This window comes from Exophiala viscosa (genome assembly GCF_022695815.1).
Source record: "Exophiala viscosa unplaced genomic scaffold EDD37scaffold_7, whole genome shotgun sequence".
NCBI lineage: Eukaryota > Fungi > Ascomycota > Eurotiomycetes > Chaetothyriales > Herpotrichiellaceae > Exophiala > Exophiala viscosa.
In genome coordinates, this window is record NW_026944359.1 from 870,943 (window position 1) to 889,372 (window position 18,430).

Genomic DNA, 18,430 nt, shown 5'->3' on the forward strand with positions numbered 1-18,430 from the left:
AAACATTTGCGCTTCATTGCGTCGACGATCTCCGTCTCTCCTGCTCCACGGCAGGTAAATGATGGACACTTATCAGCTGTTATTCAAAGGTAAGCTCTCCCGTGTCGTCCTCTTGTGCCATCATCTGTTCCGAAGGTGAGTTCATCTTCGTCGTCTCGATCACCAGGTCTTCTCTCGTTCAAACAGTCGCAGACATGGTTAAAAAGGTTCTTGTTGGGTATGGCATCGATGTCGATGCTGTCAGCGGCTGGATCAACACGCAAAATGGCCAGAGGGCCGATGTGACCAACATCTCGCGTGGTGTATTTGGTGCGACTGTCGGTGTTGATAGATTGCTCAAGCTGTTCGACAAGTACAACATCAAAGCAAGCTGGTATGTGCCAGGCCACTCAATTGAATCGTTCCCAAAGCAAATGGCCAAAGTCCGAGATGCTGGACATGAGATGTAAGCAGTCCTCCATTCTCAGCAAAGTCCGTCACTGAGAAGCTTTTGCCAGCGGATTACATGGCTACACCCACGAATTCGTGTCTCAGCTGTCGATTCAGCAGGAGCGTGACGTCCTCGAGAAATCGATAGATGTCATCACTGCTTTTACCGGCAAGAAACCACGAGGCTGGACTGCTCCAGCGTGGACTCCTTCCCCTGGCACAGTGAAACTCCTGGAAGAATTCGGGATACAATATGACCACTCCCACATGCACCACGACTCCCAACTCTACTATCTCCCTTACCCGCCAGAGACTTGGAAGGATACGGACTACAAGAACCAGGAAGCACATGACTGGATGAAGCCGATGTCCAGTCTTCAGCCGTCGTCGATCGTCGAAGTCCCTGCTAATTGGCACGTGGATGACTGGCCCGCGTTCCAGACATTACGTGGGCAGGGCTCGTCGGGATTTGTCGACCCTCACCAGATCGAACGATTTTGGCAAGAGCAATTCGAGTTTTGTTACAAGGAATATGACGAATTTGTGTTTCCTATCAGCATCCACCCTCAAGTTAGTGGGAAGCCGCAGATTCTCATGATGCATGAGCGACTGATTGAGTGGATCAATAAACACGAGGGCGTCGAGTGGTGCACTTTCGAGGAAATGGCCAACAAATTTAGGAAGGGAGACATGAAAGGTGTCGAAGTTGAGGGAGGTGTCGATTTGTAGTCGGAAAGACGTCAATGATCATGGCTTCGGTGGTTGAAGTGTTCCATGCTGCAGCGGTGGGCGTTGAGACGGACACAATAGACGCTCCTCCTATTTCTAGTCTTTGTAGACCTGGAAGCCGTACCTAGAGACCCTAAAGTCACCCAGGCGGCTTGACGGGGCCATAGGCGCTTTTAAGGCCGACGAAGCCGGAAACGTCTGTTGATCTTGGCACTGATTTCTAACCTTCCACCTGTTCTCAATCACAATCAGATGTTCGAGGGATCCTGTCCTATAGACAGAACAAAATGCAACTTGCGCACTAGATTGGAGTGAAAGTGTGAAGCTTACAGATTACGCGGTCATGCCTTGAATTTCTGGAGCGCGACCAACGCAGGGCAGTTGGACAGGGACATCTCCTCCAAAGCATCGGACTCCTCACGACATGGGCCTCTTATATGGGAAGGGAGCAATCTACCTGGCCAATGCTATTCTCATAGCTTCTCTGCTCGTTTTTGCCAGAGGCTTCTTCCCTCACAAAGCGTTCTTGCCCGGACTGGCAACATGGCCTCCCGACTCCGACGCGTCAGCAAGATCCGCACCGTTCGACCGCGTCGTCTTCATGGTCGTCGACGCTCTACGAAGCGACTTTGTCTACGGCAATGCATCCAACTTCGCCTTCACACAAGAGCTCATCAAGTCAGGCGCGGCGCTACCGTTCACCGGCCATGCGAGTCCACCTACCATCACCATGCCCCGAGTGAAAGCGATCACCACAGGATCAGTACCTAGCTTCGTAGATCTTGTGCTCAACTTCGCCGAATCCGACACTACTTCGACGCTCAAGGATCAGGATTCATGGCTCGCCCAGTTGCGCGCGAAAGGTGGCAAACTCGTCATGTACGGAGACGACACCTGGATACGCTTGTTCCCGGACTTTTTCCACCGAGCAGACGGTACGACAAGTTTCTTCGTCTCAGACTTTACTGAAGTCGACAACAATGTTACGAGACACATTCCTTCTGAACTTGCGAGGGGAGACTGGTCCGCAATGACCCTGCACTTCCTTGGTCTCGACCACATTGGGCACAAGACCGGTCCAAAAGGTCCCAACATGCCCGCCAAGCAAGCCGAGATGGACGGCATCATCAAGCAGATCTACACCGCGATGCAAGACACAGAGCACATGAAGTCATGTCTGCTCGTTGTTCTTGGCGACCACGGGATGAACGAAGGCGGCAACCACGGCGCATCGTCCCCAGGAGAAGTCTCAACAGCACTGACATTCATTTCGCCAAAGTTCCAGGCCGCGTTTGACGGGCAGACGTGTCCCATCCACGACGCGGTCGACTACAAGTACTACCACGAGGTCGAGCAGTCGGACATGGTGCCCACGCTCGCCGCACTGCTGGGCTTTCCCGTGCCGCTGAACAACCTCGGCGTCATTATTCCGCGATTACTTGACCTCTGGACCGTGCAACAAGATCAGTACGATCTGCTCTACGAGAATGCACAGCAAATCCACAGGATCGCGCAGGCGACATTCCCCAGTAACTTCGCCGACCAGTCATCCGAGTGCTCTACGACCGCAGGAGACGACGCCGACATCCTAGCATGTCTGTGGCAGCAAGTGTCCAGCACACACACGACTCTCACAGAACCCAGTCTTCCTAGCGCATTGACGAATGTTAAGTCCTTCCTGTACAAAGCCCAATCTCTTCTCAGCGGCACAGCCAGCAACTACGACTTGACGAGCATGCAACTCGGCATCGCACTCGCCGCCTTTGCACTAGTATTGTGCCTGCCCACTTTCATGCAAGGCGTGCTGCAATCCGGCGTCGACGGGATCATCCTGGTAGCAGTCATGCTCACCTATGCGATCACCATGTTCGCGAGCAGCTACGTCGAAGAAGAGCATCAATTGTGGTACTGGATGCAAGCAGCATGGCTGGCCATCCTATTCTGCAAGGACGGCCGATACACCTCCTACGCTACACTTGACGGCCCAACAGGCACGGCGCTAGCATACCTGCTCCAAGGCGTGATTCGGCGGTGGAGACAGACTGGGCAGAAATACGCAGGCGATCCGGATCTCTTGTCTGAACTTGTCGTCCCTAACGCATGGGTACTCTGGACGCTTGTCGTGTTTACGTACGCTCTCCCATCGCGCAATTTGAGCCGTCGCGCCGCACGGTGGTTAGGCGTGCGACAAATGGGCGTGCTCCCCGTGTTGGTTGCCATGTCGGCGTTTCTGTTCAAGATTGCATTCACCGCCGCTGACGCCCCGGAGCTCCTGAAGGCGTTCCCCCTGCTCAATCCGCTTGTGCGGTTCGTCGCGCGATACCCGCTCGTCAGCCTTGCGCGAGTTGTGTTCCTGGGTCTAGCGCACTTGCTCGGCTGCGCCATTTACTATGAGACACCCTGGAAAAGTGCAGAGCATCTACACTCGTTCCTTGGCGCTTTTCAAGATGTGCTATCTTTGTTCCTCGTCACGCAGTCGCGCACCGTCTACGTGCCGCTGTACTTGTTCTTCAATGTGCAATTGTACCTGCTTCGACGGGGGAGAAGATATTCTGTCAGCGAGATCACGATCCTTGCGCTGCTGTTCCAGTACGCTTCGTTCTTTACGTTTGGCGGAACGAACTCCATCGCTACGATCGATCTGTCGAACGCGTATAATGGCGTCAGCGGGTATAATGTGCTTGCAGTTGGAATTCTGACGTTCGCGAGTAACTGGGCTGGCCCGATATGGTGGGCTTTCGCGGTGTGTCAATTGTTCAGCTCGGCACAGTTGCGTGTGGGAGGGTACGATTTTCTATTGACAGCGATGGCGACTTTTGCGTGCGTGCATACTCTGGCCGTCATGGTGGCGTGCTTGGTGTTGAGGGAGCATCTGTTCATTTGGACGGTGTTTTCGCCAAAGTATCTGTACACTGCGGCTTGGGTGGTGGGTCAGCACACTGTTGTTAACATGTTGGGCGTCGCGAGTCTTTTGTGGCGGAGTCGTGGATAAAATGGTCGGAAAAGTGTTTCAATATATTACCCAGCGTAGACTAGATGCCGCCATTCCGCATAGCTATATAGATCCATTTTGCGTTTGTGGTACAGCGAAAGCGTCGAACAACGCGCCTATGCTTTCAGTATCATCTATGGAGATGACCTTGGAGACGTCTGGAACGTATTAGCCATAGAAATGCCAGCAAATCTGGGTCAGACTTACATTGATCTGGCCTCACGATGACTGTTGCACCGATCTCTGGGTCAATGCCGTATTTCTTGTAAGCATGACCGTGGCCGGAGTTGTAGCTCTCATCGTCGACGAAGGTCTTATGCAAATCTGCACGTCATGAGTCAATATCCCTGATCGTGTCTGCGGGTCTTCTCACCTCGCATTTTCCACTTTCCCGTCTCTGGCCAGAAGAGCTTGGGGATCTGTTCTTGCTCTAGCTCAACTCTATCTCCGGAGAATATGACAATGGGCTCGATGAAGCTGTCGATATCTGCTGCTGGTGAGGTATATTTGCGCATCGGACCATGTGTAGAGTCGAGGTATTGGGCGATCTACGTCAAAGAGTCAGTAATTGTCTTGAACGTCAAGGGCAGCCTGTACCTTTTCCAGCCTGGCAAGCGTGGCAGGCTGGCGGATCTTTCCGGCAAAGAAAAGAACCCGCCAACGACCATCTGCTTTCAGCGTCTGAACCAGCGGCATGGCTTTGGCGTCGCAAAACCGCACAACCTGTGCGTTGGGGAATCTCATGCCAACGACAATACCATCAGCCAGCCCCTGGCTGCTGGCATCGGCGGAGGTGATGCTTGAGTCTTCGTACGTGGCAGTTAGACCGGCAGTGTATCGTCCAGACGTGATGAATCCTTGACTGAATTCCTCGGGAGTCACCTTCGTCTCTTTGCTCGCCTTCAGTGACATCAATTTTGAGAAGTATTTGTCGAATTCGATGAGATCGGCAGCTGTCTTGCCTCGTTCGAGGGTGTACGTCTTCAAAAGCTCTGGAGTTGATCTTCCTTGCAGAATTGTGCCCAGTTTCCATCCGATATTATGTCCATCCTGCAAACTAGTATTCATTCCGAGCCCAGCTTTTGGGCTATGTGTATGGAATGCATCACCTGTTAAGAAGACACGATTGTCTTTTGTGAAGTGGTCGGCAAGTCGCTGGCCTATGCAGTAACAAGACCACCAGTAGGTCTCGGCAAATTGCATCGCGAAGGGACCGAAGATCTGCTGGGCCTTCTTATGCAGGTCTTCCAGTTTGACCTCTTTCACGTTCGTTCCGATGGGCATTTCGATGTAGAAGCGAACCAGTGAACCACCCTCGCGAGGAATGACCAAGATCGTCCCGTACTCTGAATGTATCGTCGACTTCCGGCGGATGTCTGGAAAATCCGTGCACGGATAGATGTCCATTACCCCCCAGACCGCATCGGTAGTGTCGCCGAGCATCTGAAAGCCGAGGGACCTGCGTACCATACTGTGGGCGCCATCACAACCCTAACTAGTCATAAGCAAGATCCTGGCGCGAGGAGATGGCGCTTACCAAGAGATATTTCGCCTTGAAGATCTCCTCCTTTCCATCTCTTTCAGCGATGACTGTGGTGCAATATGAATCAGGGTCTTTCACTAACTCCGAATCAACATCCACGCTCTTCACCACATACCCGTAGTCGACTTCCTGACCGTTAGCTCTTTGCATAGCTTCTAGCAACAGGCCATTGATCCTCGCCTGATTCAGAATGACATGAGGTTGATGACTTAGGCCAGGTTGGGTATCTGCTGTGCGACGAGTACGGTACAGGCCACCTTTTCCGTCTGGCGACCAGAAAGCTACCTCAAGGACATGATATGCCTCCCGCAGAAGTTCCTCTGAGATACCAAAGCTCTCGAAGACCTCGACTGTTCGACATTGTACACCGTCAGCTTGACCCATTGTCATAGGCCCAGACCTCCGCTCAAGGATCCTGACTGATTTGATGTTGTATATCGAAAGCCACAATGCCGCACAAAGACCTGCAGAGCCGGACCCACAGATCAAGACATCAACGTGTTGTACCATCTTGGATTGTGTTCTATGACGACCGAGATTGAATATGGAAGCCGAGGGGAAAATTTGGCAAGACCAGAACCACTTGAACGGCTTTACTTATGAAGAGGCCAGACTGGCGAAGTTGGTGTGTACAGCACCTGTGAGCAGGAAGTCATTCTCGGACAAATATCATACATACGGCATCTGTTCACGGCACTACCTGTTGACAGTCGTCGCCAATGACATGGATGATGCTCAGTTCCTGACTTGAAGGCGCCCCGTTTCCCCACCTTTCATGTTCTCCAGGTCAGCGGCCTAGTTCCGAAAAATCCGCGCTTGACATGGGCAACTTTGATGGAGAGAATTTCAAACAGAACGAGCCGAAACCACAACTCGGCGTGGATAGACGGGAGTTGGAAAAGAAATAAAGGTTTTCTTCGGCAGCCTCAGATGGCAACGATCAAAAGGATTGGGACCGGGCATTAGCGTCAGTCGGTTGCTACACTGTAAAGGATAGCGGCTAGGCGGCCCTGAGATTCTGTACTCTGGCAGGCAAGCCGCTTCCGCTGACCGACGAGAGGCTTGTGGCTCGTTAGATCGTTTGGACAGAGTTCATGTCCCTGGACACATCGAAATGGTGTCAAGGTACAAACGGTCCGCACGACCAAAGGGGGAAGAAGTCTACATTGTCTGACCGCCTTCGTGCGCCAAGATATGATGGCCGCTTTTGAGTTGTACCGGCAGAATAAATATTCCATTCGGTACTTGTCAATTGTTCACATTGCGCGTGTCAGTGTCGAAGAACGATTTGTGTAGCAATAACAACGATCATGACCAGCTGAGAAGCATCCCTCGGCGAATATGCCTTCCGTGACTGCTGCTGCGACGCCAACAGCCTCAGTACCTGCCTCAGCAATGCCTCTCATCTCACCAAATGCTCTCCTACATGCGCACTTGAAGCAGAATCCTCCTCGACGTCCTTCAAACCGCGCTCCTTCCGAACCCCGCCCCATACAGCTCAACACTGGCTCGCTTACTCACTGCAATGGATCCTCACTTGTCAAAGTTGGAGCAACCACCATCGTCTGTGGTGTCCGAGCGGAGATCTTACCCGTAACCGAGATTCCCAGCTTCAGAATAACCAAGACCTCCTCCTCGTACAATCCTGCCGCTCCTGTGCGACGAGACGACCGGTATGAAGACGACGAAGGAAACGATGAGAATGCCGCAATCCCTCTCTACCATCTCGTGGTACCAAACATTGAATTAGCAACAGGCTGTTCGCCTAAACACCCTGCCAATACCGCTCCGTCAATCGAAGCACAATCAGTTTCACAGCGCCTCCTGTCCCTACTCCACACGTCTCACCTTGTCCGATCCTCTGACCTCGAAATCATCTACACGCCTCCTGCAGAAACACAAGACACAGAGTTGGGCATCGATGGAGACCCTCAACTCAAGGCATACTGGACGTTGTATATTGACATGATGTGCATCAGTTATGGCGGCTCAATCTTCGACGCTGCATGGCTGGCTCTGTATGCGGCATTGAAAGACACACTACTTCCAAAGGCTTGGTGGGATGCTGATCTTGAACAAGTGTTGTGTTTGACCGAAGTCGATGATGCACAGAAGCTACGATTGAGAGGAATGCCGGTACCTAGCAGTTTTGGTGTTTTCATACCGGAGCTACGGCTGACTCGTGGAGGGGCTCAAGAGAACCAGTATTGGATCCTTATGGACATGGATGGATTCGAAGAAGGCTCTTGCATCGAGACAGGTGCAATTACGGTCGATGCTGGGGGAGCAGATGGATCGCTTGCACTGCTACGTATTGAGAACTCTGGCGGATTGATTCTTGGTGCCGAAAAGATGGCTGAAATTGCCACATTTGCCGAGCGGAGATGGTATCAATGGAAGAATGTTCTGGATAATGCACTGATGGCGTCCTGAGTTGATACACATAATAAAATTCACACTGGAGTGACGACCTGGGAATGGAAAGACCTCTCAAGTCAAAGAGCTTGTCAGTGCAGATGACGTGGGAGTGCTCCTCAGCTACAAATGGAGAAATGGAGAAGAGTATGGTATCATGTCTCTAGCGACTGTCAAAGACAATATGATGCAGAAAAACAGGCTGCAAGAGACCTAGATTTGGACTCTACTCAAGCACCAGCGAGACCCCAAAAACAGACCCCAAAGTCAGCTGAGTGCGTCCAGCGCGCTCCGAACAAGTAAGGAGCCCGGAGAAAACAGGCCGCACTCACGACCACGCAACCTCCTGGATGAGACTTGGGTGACTCTCTGTGCCTATGTGGAACAGTATTGAACCAGATTGGGGCGTCCGTCGCAATCAGTTATACCTGACAAGGAAATTGTCTTGCTATGAACCTCTATGCACACTCATGCTGACTACTCTTTGACATCATTTTCCTTCAGCGCGTCTCGGACAGTCTCAAACAGCACCCTCGAGAATGCCGGTGGCACAGCGTTGCCAATCTGCCTTCTCATCAAGGTCTTCGTCGGAGGGTTCTCCCGAGGAAAATCAAAACTTGCTGGGAAAGTCTGCAAAGCCAGCAATTCCCGCATAGTATATTTTCTTCGTCCTCTCGGATGATACACTTTGGCTGCACCACCGTTACAGGTGATGGTACCTGTCACCTTATCCCAAGAGAGTTGGCTTTTTGGAGGATCGAAAAGACGCGTCGCTGCGATGTTATGGAGCCGTGGATGGTATGGAATCTTTCTGATAGCTTGACGTATTGTGGGAGGCGGGTGTAGGCCGGGTTGAAGACCATGTGTGGGCGCGGGAAACGGTGAAAGCTTTTCTCCTGGACTGCAACAAAAACACATTAGTTCGTGGTCTCGGTAAAGCTGGAAGGAGTGCACATACCCAGAGGCTATCAAAACGAACCGCTTCCTCGACTGTGGCACCCCATATCGCTCCATCTCGACCACTCTCCATTGCACGCTATACCCAAATTCAATGAAGCACGACAATAGCAACCGCAGATAATCACGGTTTTTGCCGTCCGTGAGACCGTCGGCTTCCTCCAGAGTCACAACCCTCGGCTTGCAGATCTCGAGGATATCTCGGACCGTCGTAAAGGTTGCTAGGTTCATCGCATCATTTGCTGCATTCGGCGTTGTGTTTGCCCGCGAGAATGGCTGACAAGGTGGGCTAGCATGGACGATATCGACAACGAAGCCGCCCCTTGCTGCAGGATACTTCGTGATGAAGTTTGAAATGTCGGCGGATTGAATGTCCAGGCCTGGTCGGGCGAAGTTCCGACTGTACGTGCGAATCGCGTCTTTGTCTTTATCCAGCGCCAATCGAAGAGCAAGACCAGCATCATGTGCTCCCTGGGACGCACCTCCAGCGCCGCAGAAGAAGTCCGCGTAAGTGTATGCTCCTGAGGAAGAGCGCCCACCGACGTCGCAATTTCCTCGCCCGCGAAAACCTCTTCGAAGTTCTGCTGGGGCCATGCGCGCAGTTTGCGACATACCATGCCGCAGCTCGATGATTTCAACATCTGCATCTGCTATGTGAATGTGCTCGGTCCTTCCAGCCATATTCTGGTTGCCTTTGACCGTATCCTCAGTAGTTGTCATCCTCTGCCATCGGCAGAAGAAAAGATTGTCCGGTGCATTCTGGACGTGGTTTATATTCAGCATTGCGTGCGGCACATTCGTGAAGACAATCTTGCACTTTCGACGAGCGTCTGCTGCTGGAACTCGGCTCTCGCGCTCATATTCCCTGGCACTATTGTCGCAGAACGAGGTCCAAACAAGCTCCTTCGGTGTACGAGACTCGGGCATCAACAAATCAGGCGTGTTCTGGTTGATCAATCGGCGCCCAATGATCCATTTTTGCTGATGTTCATCGGTTTCACGGCTAGTGACCCTCATGAAGGTACCATCTTTCAATTCGAAATCGCGGGTCTGGTCTGAGCGCCGAACGTGATCGTCAATGGTGAGGTCGTAAGGCCGCGACTGCGAACCCTCCTCGTCTGGTCGAGTGAGATCGATAAAGGTCTTCTGCCTAGTTCTGTGCTGCTCTGGGCTTGGAGAAAAGGTACTCGGAGGACGGGCTTGATCAGGACGATCACGAAATGCATTACTCGAGTCGCGAGTTGGAGACCGGCTCCTGCCTCTTGAACGACTGGGGTTATAGCGAAGCAACGTTGCCGTTTGAAGCATTGTTGCCTTCGGTTCCCGCGTGGGTTGAAGAAGGGATATGAGACGTTAAGAGGGTCTTGTGGTGACCTGGATGCGGACGAAGAGATGATTCTGCGAGGAAGTTGTCTTGGTTTGAAGGAAGTCAGTGCTGAGAGAAAGTTGTTATGCAGGGAGAGCAAACACCAAGAGCCCGAGCTGTGCAGTATTTATGGTCAAGAGAAAGGAATGGCAGCACCTGAGGCAAGGCGAGACGACTTAGGGGACAAAGACAGCATGGTGTCCAGGCGACGAGAGGCGTAAGACACTCATTGTGCAAGACGACGGAGAGTGTGAGAAATGTTTATCCTGTCTCGAACAGCAGAGCGTTGAGCACAACGTCGATAGAAAACAGAAATCGCACGCACTACAGGTCTCAATCTCTCCGTTTTCCAGCGGTCTCTGTTGACCACATTCGTTGTTTCATTACCTTATACTCAGACATTTCTACGCACGCCTTTGTTCATGAATCCTCTCACAGTGACTAACGAGTACAGCAAGAGACATTGATGATTATATGCTGCAACATGGTCATGGTCATGGTCTTGGTCTTGGTCTTGCAAAACAAAGCAATATGAGATGTCAGGGATTTGCATTTCGATCATACAATACCAGTCTTAGAGCATGTTTGTTTTGGCGACTATGACGGGTGCCCATTGTGTCTCACAGGCCCAAGGTCAAGCGGGGAGGTATACTTCTGCCATCAGTCTAACAAGTGCCGTGACAGAAACATGATCTTCGAAGATACCAGTCTCAGACACTATCAAAGAGCACCTCAAGACAATGGAAGAAGACAGTAACAGCATCGTCGTCTGCACACACTACCGGCGACGAGGCTGAGGTGGACCCTAGCCCCTGACTGCCAGGAATATCTGATGTTCCGGGCACCTATCGGCACACCTTCCGCCCCTGCAATGCCCAGCATTACCACATGCCGATAAGCCGATAAAGGGCCGCTATGATGAAGGCTGGTGGGGTTCCCTCTGGCATAGCGAAAAAAAATCCTAACGGCAACCACTAGGAAAAGGAGAATTGCGGACTGACCAGAGGGGTCTCCCGAAACCTTTTCATGCCGCCGCCGCGACCAGAAAAATACTTAGAAGCGCAGTTCTACGTTGGCTCGGCTTCTTCCTAAAACTTCAGTCATGTCGACTCTACGACAGATCCAGCAGACACGTCTCTCTCATCTCTCATCTTCATCCTCCGCAGGCGCGCCTTTGCTGTGCAGTCTGTCCCTCCTCCGCTGACCAGTCCTCGATCCGAGGCAGATCAATCCTCGAATCCGCCCACTTTCCAGCGATCCTCGCGTGCTCCATTTGAGCGATTCCTTGGTCTTTGTTTGCGCCTGGTCATGCTTCATTAGGTACGTACACGGCACGACCCCTTACAAACCTGCCCGAAAGATGAGACCTTTTTATTTTTAGATGTTAGACTTCATATCAATTTTGATGAGAAGAACGGATCTGATCGGGCGCACTAGGAGCACATACATGACTGCAAAACGCGCAATGAGTCTGGTTGACTGACTGTTCTTGCTAGATTACACTAGAACACCTTCAAAATGTGTGGCATTCTCGCTCTCATCCTTGCCAACACCTCCTCTCAGTTCGCTGCCAACGAGCTACACGAGGCCCTCTATCTCCTTCAACACCGTGGTCAAGATGCTTGTGGTATTGCGACATGCGCAACAGGGGGGAGATTCTACCAGTGCAAGGGCAATGGCATGGCAGCAAACGTGTTTGCCAACGGCTCCCGGGTGGTGGATCTCCCTGGATTCATGGGTTTAGGTCATCTCAGATATCCTACAGCAGGAAGCAGTGCGAATGCTGAGGCTCAGCCTTTCTACGTCAATAGCCCGTACGGAATATGTCTGGCACATAACGGCAACCTCATAAATGCCCCCGAATTGAAGAGATATCTGGACCTTGAAGCCCATCGACACATCAACACCGACAGCGATAGCGAGCTGATGCTCAACATATTCGCTGATCAACTCAACGAGACCGGTAAAGCTCGTGTCAATGAGGACGATGTGTTTGCGGCCTTAAGCAGAATGTACGAGAGATGCAAGGGCGGCTGGGCCTGCACTGCCATGATTGCAGGCTATGGATTGATCGGGTTCCGCGATTCTTACGGTATCCGACCTCTCATTCTCGGATCCAGGGATTCGTTGGACGGTGAAGGAAAAGACTACATGATGGCATCAGAGTCTGTTGCGCTGGTACAGCTGGGATTTGGCATCGTCCGTGACATCCTTCCTGGTGAAGCAGTCATTATTCAAAAGGGTCACGAGCCCCATTTCCGGCAAGTGCAGAAGCGCAAGGACTATGCGCCCGATATCTTCGAATACGTGTATTTTGCACGACCCGATTCCGTCATGGATGGCATCAGTGTACACCGCAGTCGACAGCATATGGGCTTGCGACTTGCGGCACAGGTCAAACGCATGCTCAGCCCTCAACAACTGCAAGACATCGACGTGGTGATTCCCATACCCGAAACATCAGTCACCTCGGCGGCGGTTGTGGCGAAAGCATTGGACAAAGAGTACTGTCAAGGATTTGTCAAGAATCGATATGTTTTCCGTACCTTTATCATGCCCGAGCAACAGGCACGACAAAGAGGTGTGAGGCGAAAGTTGAATGCTATGGCCATGGAGTTCAAGGACCGAAACGTTCTTTTAGTGGACGACAGTATCGTCAGAGGCACCACCAGCCGAGAGATTGTAACCATGGCACGAGAAGCTGGTGCTAAAAAGGTTCATTTTGCAAGTTGTGCTCCTCCTATCACCCACGCCCATATCTACGGAATTGATTTGGCATCGCCTTTGGAGTTGGTAGCACACAACTATCATGGGGCGGAGGAGATTGCCAAGCATATTGGGGCGGACAGTGTCATCTACCAGAGCCTTGACGACTTGAAGGCTGCATGCGTCGACGCAGCCCGGGAAGCCGACAGCAAAGATGCCCCTACGAATTTCGAGGTCGGCGTCTTTTGCGGGTCTTATATCACGCCGGTCGATGAAGGATATTTTGATCACTTGGAAAGAGTCCGAGGACAGACACGCAAATCGAAGGTCATGGACGAAGCCAGACGAGCCGTTGCACAAGGTGTCGCCGGCGAAGACCAGATCGAGCTGGCTACAAATGGAGCAGTTGTCACGGAAAAAGGCAGGATCGTGCCGGCCACGAACGGTGATGGGAGCAGGAAGCTGTCCATCCAAGCCAATGGTCTTTCACATCGCAATTCGACATCTCATGAAGACGAAAGTCCGTCTGTGCGAGATCGCATGGACATGAGCCTGCATAATTTGGGCGACTTTGCTCATTGACAGGATGCAATTTGCAATTGCAAATTGACCAAAGGCGTCGGGCGTTGACTGGGCGCGGCAAATGCCATATTGTAGGTTGCCAGGATGGCGTGTCTGGAAGAAGATGATGCCCCGTACTCTGAATATAGTTGAATCAGAGGAGTTGATCAAAATGAGGCGCCTCGTTTTGTGCAATCGACAGTATTCACATGACCATTCTTCAGACCCGATACTATGGATGTGGATGAAGTCTCCGTTGCATTGGAGGGTTTGCTTCCAAATCGCTTTATGATTGTTGTTTGTGCTTGTGTGACACAAGTCACCATCGCGCCTTCTCATATTGATATTGCCAGGGCTAGGTGGTCGCTTCCTCTACCACATATAAAGGTCATGAGCCCTCCCTGCTGCTTCGCGACGTCTGCTTCCTTGCTTACCACCTCGACAATGACACTGACAACATTTTGGACTCTTGGAGATTCTCTGGGCTTGTCCTGAATCCGAAACTCATCAAACACGTTCGTTCGCTTCATCAATATGCGTCTCCTGCTCCTGCTCATTGCTGCCTTCTGCGGTGGCATTTCCGCTCTCCCTTTCTTTGACGCCATTGATCATGCAGTCAGCGCAGTTCACAAAGCCATCCACCCCAGACAGAACTGTACCTGCCCTGGCAATCTCCCAGAGCTACCTGACTTCGAATTCCCTCACCTGATCATACCAATCTCAGCCAGCAACCCGAAAACCGCATACCCAGACACTTTGGTGCCAAACATTACAGCTGGTGACGTTTCGAACATCTTCAACTTTGATGTCCCGGCAGAGCGCAGCGGCCAGACTTGCACCCTCGAGTTTCTCTTTCCCACTCTGGATCAATTGAGCTCGTCCTACTTCAAGCTCGACGGATTCGGCACATTCAGCTTCTCCCTGTCCGCTATGGGCAATGGTGCAGTCGAGGGAAACACGACTTATGACAATCAACCGATGGGAGGCGACCCACATGGCTTTCCTTGTTCGAAGAGTATGCAACCAGGCAACGCATACTCCTTAGGAAGCACTCTTTGTGTACCAGGAAGAATAAGTGTCACCATGAGCAGCACAGACAGCAGCCTTGAATGGTTTCAAGACTACAATCCATGTCCTATTGGTCTCTATATGACGTACTCACCATGAAGACCGGGTGCTGTCGAGAGATGAGAGCCTTGTGAGCGAGAAGCGGGGACATTGCTGCACGGCTTCAAATTGTTGGCGGCATGAGATCAGTATTGTAGAGGTCAGGAGACTTTGGAAGAAGTATGAGGGAGCGTTTCACTAGGTTGCATTTCCTTAGCGAGTCCAGTCACCGTTGTTGACACGGTCAGGGAGGTTATTCTTGTATGGGAGTCGTATGCTATGAGTACCTATCCGAGCTTGATTCTGGTCGTTCAAGCAGAGCATGTATTAAACACACTTCTCTTTTTCAAGCCTAGTGTACTCATTGGATACTCCTTGTATCTGCACCAGAAGTCTGTGCCTTACTAGTAGTCAGTGTAGGATGAGATAGATATGTGGGGGTAAGTAATGCTGGCCACCCTCATGATAGAAGTCGTGGCTAAAATAGGGAAGGCGCAGACAATGCCCCTAGGCCTGAGTTCGCGAGATATCGGCATCGGCATGAACTAACGTTTAGTGGTGTTTACGGAGCATACTCAGTAGGGGTGTTTGTTGGCGTCGTCCAAAGGGGAGGCTGGTTACGAGTTTCATTTATTGGCGGGGCGCAGTCAGTCACAAGAACAGAAACCAGCGGGCTGGGAATAATGATGAAGTTACTGTGGTGCATACCTGAGTTTCGCAATCCACCTGGACTCTGTACAATGATCCTCTCTGTTCCTGTTTCTGTACTTCTGGTTTCTTCTCGTCAAGCACTTGGAGACCGCCAACCCGAGTCGATGGAATCCTCGTTGCAGCATCAAATTTCCGGACGAAGGCGGCCTTGCCTGCTAGAAGCAAACATACCATTCACCACCAGTTGACCGGGCTGTCGATGTCATGTTATGATATAGGATACTGCAAGCGCACAGACACAGAGTAGTCCTCTACCATGTCCCGTCCTCCCGGCGCACGATCCTCAACTGCCAGTGGCCTCGCGCCGCCGCGCCCAGGTTCCCGCCCACCGGGCTATCCCACGAGCACGCACGGTTCAGGCGTGTTCGCTCCACCTCCACCCCTCAGCGCCATCGCAAGCAGACCACAATCGCGCATCGAACCTCCTCCGTTGTCCGCGACGGCAGGCCCCATGCCAGGCACGCGCGAGCGTCCCCTGCCGGGACCACGCAAGCGTCTGATCGTCACGTGCGACGGGACCTGGCTCAACGCGGACAACGGGATCATGAACAACGGCGAGAAACAGCCGCCCTCAAATGTGTCGCGCATAGGCTGGGCTATCAAGGACACTTCAAGAGATGGCATCCCTCAGATCGTGAATTACCAGGCCGGCGTGGGCACTATGGGCGGTCCCGCTGCCCGCGCCGTCGGAGGCGCTACAGGGTTCGGTCTGAAAGAGAACGTGCGGCAAGCGTATACCTACCTCGCTATCAATTGGAAACCGGGCGACGAGATATTTCTGATCGGGTTCTCACGCGGCGCATTCACGGCGCGAAGTATAGGCGGTATGATTGGTGATTTGGGTCTTCTTACACGTTCTGGATTACCGTTCTTCAACGAGATCTTCGACGATTGGGAACACCGCGCCGATGACCGGTACGTCAGTAAGTTTCCGGACTCGCCATTCCCAAATAAAGGACCTTTCGACGCGCATTATGCACATCAATTGGTACGACAGGGTTTGACGACGCTGGAAGTACCGATCAAAGCGATTTGTTGCTGGGATACGGTCGGAAGCCTGGGCATTCCTAGGGTGGGATGGCTTGAGAATCTTGGGTTGCAGAGTCGTGGTATGCATCAGTATGAATTCTACGATACGCGATTGAACCCAAAGGTGGAGAATGCGTTCCAGGCTCTTGCCTTGGATGAGCGGAGGGGACCGTTCATGCCGGCGCTTTGGGAGAAACGGGACAGTGATCGGACGAACTTGGTACAGGTGTGGTTTCCGGGCGTGCACAGTAACGTGGGCGGGGGTTATGAAGATCAAGAGATTGCGAATATCACGCTGGCTTGGATGATCAGTAAGCTCGAGCCGTTTCTGGATTTCCGGCCGAATTTCTTGATGGAGCAGTGGGATTTGACGAAACGGTATTATAAAGAGACGGGGCAGAAGAACAGGTTGTGGAGTTTTGGGGAGATATATAACAGTCTCAAGGGCATTTATGCTCTGGCTGGGAGTAAGACGAGGACGCCGGGAGGGTATTATCGCGTTGATCCTCATGGGCGACAGACAGACAGGCGACTCAAGAATACGAACGAGTATATCCATTCTAGTGTTCGGTGTCGGTTGGGGTTGCAGGGACCAGGTGTGAATGATCGGGGTGTTTATGATCCGCCAGCACTGCGGGATTGGACATTTGACACGGAAGTTGTGCCTGGGACGGGGGGTGATGGGTTGATGGTTGTTTGGACGGATCGTTCCGAAAGAAGGGAAAGAGGGCAGGATAAAATTCCTGAGGCCAAGTTGGGTGAGACGGAGATGGTGCTGCTTAGCCAGTGTCCTAGAGTGGAAGAGTATGCGAAGGATCTGAAGCCGCCTGGCCATAAGGAGAAGAGGAGGTCCAGGAGAGATACGAATGGAGCGGCGGTGGGAGGGGAGACGAGGAGAAGGAGGGATATGTCACAGGCACAGGACCAGAATGGGTCCGATGACGATGACCAGAGGAGACGGCGGAGACGGGAGTCGAGAGGTCAAGATCCGGATCGGCAGCGGCGGAGGAGGAGTCGAAGGTACGACAATGACTGAGACCCATGGTGTTGACGGAAGAAACACAACACAAAGATTCACGCCAGCACATGCTGCCATGCGGAACGATCCCAAGCAATGGCGAAGCACTCGAAGGCACGGCATTCCAGAACCGAAGCTCTTATCGCCATTCCCGATGACATCGAGCAGGCGTCATTATGGGCAGGACACAGCCTGAGATTGGCGACTGGGTCTTGCCTCCGCCGTTTGTCATCTCATCGAGCGCGACGACGCCCTCATGCGAATCTGCGCCACAAAAGATTTTGGCCCCGCCAGAACTGACTTCAGTACAACGCGACCCGACTATTGCGCAATCAGATGTGCGCAGCGTTATCCCGTGTATCAGACTAAGACAGCGGCAGGATTTGTCTGCTTCAAGTACAGATACCGCGACAAACTGGCTTGCGATGGAGTCGGATTCGTAGGGGCAATGAAGCGGACGCGGCCATGTTCATTGATCCCAGTGGAGGGAAGTGCCGCATTGACTTGATCAAACCGGCCTACCGATAGTGAGACGAAAAAGTGCATGGAAAAGGATCTCGCAGACAGGCAGAGGCACCTCGGCATCAGGGACTTGCTCTGCGAGCAGATCCTTCAAATGAGACACAGAAAACGGAGTGTCCTGGGTAAAATCAGGCCAGAGAAGAGCCGAGGATGAAGTAATGTGAGGTTGTAAAGTTGAAGTCAGACTTCGATGAACCTGCCTTATCAGGCAGTATAATGAGTATTTCTGGGGAGCGGACATCATAAGCGCTCCAGATCTCTTCAATAGTAGACTCTTTCCATATCTCGTCCTCAGAGGGCATTCCTATCAGCTCGTTCCATCGTTCGGGGGTCGCTACATCGCTC

At 52.2% G+C, this 18,430-nt stretch overlaps 8 protein-coding genes across 8 annotated transcripts; 6 read left to right on the forward strand and 2 right to left on the reverse strand.

Annotated features, from left to right (window-relative positions):
- The first annotated feature begins 53 nt into the window (after positions 1-53).
- EDD37DRAFT_633943 (glucose 1-dehydrogenase) lies at positions 54-1,388 on the forward strand. The gene is made up of 2 exons (XM_062816819.1): positions 54-445; positions 498-1,388. Exons 1-2 carry the CDS (start codon positions 195-197, stop codon positions 1,156-1,158), a joined length of 912 nt encoding a protein of 303 aa, XP_062669032.1. The 5' UTR covers positions 54-194; the 3' UTR covers positions 1,159-1,388.
- On the forward strand, positions 1,381-4,431 carry EDD37DRAFT_459640 (ethanolaminephosphotransferase). Its single transcript, XM_062812946.1, has one exon. It carries the CDS (start codon positions 1,583-1,585, stop codon positions 4,148-4,150), a length of 2,568 nt encoding a protein of 855 aa, XP_062669033.1. The 5' UTR covers positions 1,381-1,582; the 3' UTR covers positions 4,151-4,431.
- On the reverse strand, positions 4,214-6,203 carry EDD37DRAFT_651329 (phenol 2-monooxygenase; the record flags this gene model as incomplete). The annotated part of the gene is made up of 5 exons (XM_062818342.1): positions 4,214-4,308; positions 4,358-4,474; positions 4,524-4,698; positions 4,748-5,641; positions 5,688-6,203. The coding sequence occupies 5 exons, from the start codon at positions 6,201-6,203 to the stop codon at positions 4,214-4,216; spliced, it is 1,797 nt and encodes a 598-aa protein (XP_062669034.1).
- A 730-nt stretch (positions 6,204-6,933) lies between these two features.
- EDD37DRAFT_459642 (exoribonuclease) lies at positions 6,934-8,356 on the forward strand. The gene has a single exon (XM_062812947.1). The coding sequence runs from the start codon at positions 7,035-7,037 to the stop codon at positions 8,124-8,126; it is 1,092 nt and encodes a 363-aa protein (XP_062669035.1). The 5' UTR covers positions 6,934-7,034; the 3' UTR covers positions 8,127-8,356.
- A 229-nt stretch (positions 8,357-8,585) lies between these two features.
- Positions 8,586-10,373, reverse strand: EDD37DRAFT_651331 (cytosine-5--methyltransferase; the record flags this gene model as incomplete). The annotated part of the gene is made up of 2 exons (XM_062818343.1): positions 8,586-9,009; positions 9,067-10,373. 2 exons carry the CDS (start codon positions 10,371-10,373, stop codon positions 8,586-8,588), a joined length of 1,731 nt encoding a protein of 576 aa, XP_062669036.1.
- Positions 10,374-11,648: 1,275 nt separating this feature from the next.
- Positions 11,649-13,976, forward strand: EDD37DRAFT_459760 (amidophosphoribosyltransferase). The gene is made up of 2 exons (XM_062812949.1): positions 11,649-11,751; positions 11,928-13,976. Exon 2 carries the CDS (start codon positions 11,950-11,952, stop codon positions 13,717-13,719), a length of 1,770 nt encoding a protein of 589 aa, XP_062669037.1. The 5' UTR covers positions 11,649-11,751; positions 11,928-11,949; the 3' UTR covers positions 13,720-13,976.
- EDD37DRAFT_459751 (ubiquitin 3 binding protein But2 C-terminal domain-containing protein) lies at positions 13,977-15,319 on the forward strand. The gene has a single exon (XM_062812948.1). The coding sequence runs from the start codon at positions 14,233-14,235 to the stop codon at positions 14,863-14,865; it is 633 nt and encodes a 210-aa protein (XP_062669038.1). The 5' UTR covers positions 13,977-14,232; the 3' UTR covers positions 14,866-15,319.
- Positions 15,310-17,826, forward strand: EDD37DRAFT_459762 (uncharacterized protein). The gene is made up of 2 exons (XM_062812950.1): positions 15,310-15,446; positions 15,519-17,826. Exon 2 carries the CDS (start codon positions 15,773-15,775, stop codon positions 17,579-17,581), a length of 1,809 nt encoding a protein of 602 aa, XP_062669039.1. The 5' UTR covers positions 15,310-15,446; positions 15,519-15,772; the 3' UTR covers positions 17,582-17,826.
- Positions 17,827-18,430: the final 604 nt, after the last annotated feature.

Bases quoted from the DNA above. Each gene is read 5' to 3' on its own strand.
- EDD37DRAFT_633943 (XM_062816819.1), top strand. From the start codon at position 195: ATGGTTAAAAAGGTTCTTGTTGGGTATGGCATCGATGTCGATGCTGTC. The intron at 446-497 runs GTAAGCAGTCCT...AGCTTTTGCCAG, and splicing joins CGAGATGCTGGACATGAGAT to CGGATTACATGGCTACACCC.
- EDD37DRAFT_459640 (XM_062812946.1), top strand. From the start codon at position 1,583: ATGGGCCTCTTATATGGGAAGGGAGCAATCTACCTGGCCAATGCTATT.
- EDD37DRAFT_459642 (XM_062812947.1), top strand. From the start codon at position 7,035: ATGCCTTCCGTGACTGCTGCTGCGACGCCAACAGCCTCAGTACCTGCC.
- EDD37DRAFT_459760 (XM_062812949.1), top strand. From the start codon at position 11,950: ATGTGTGGCATTCTCGCTCTCATCCTTGCCAACACCTCCTCTCAGTTC.
- EDD37DRAFT_459751 (XM_062812948.1), top strand. From the start codon at position 14,233: ATGCGTCTCCTGCTCCTGCTCATTGCTGCCTTCTGCGGTGGCATTTCC.
- EDD37DRAFT_459762 (XM_062812950.1), top strand. From the start codon at position 15,773: ATGTCCCGTCCTCCCGGCGCACGATCCTCAACTGCCAGTGGCCTCGCG.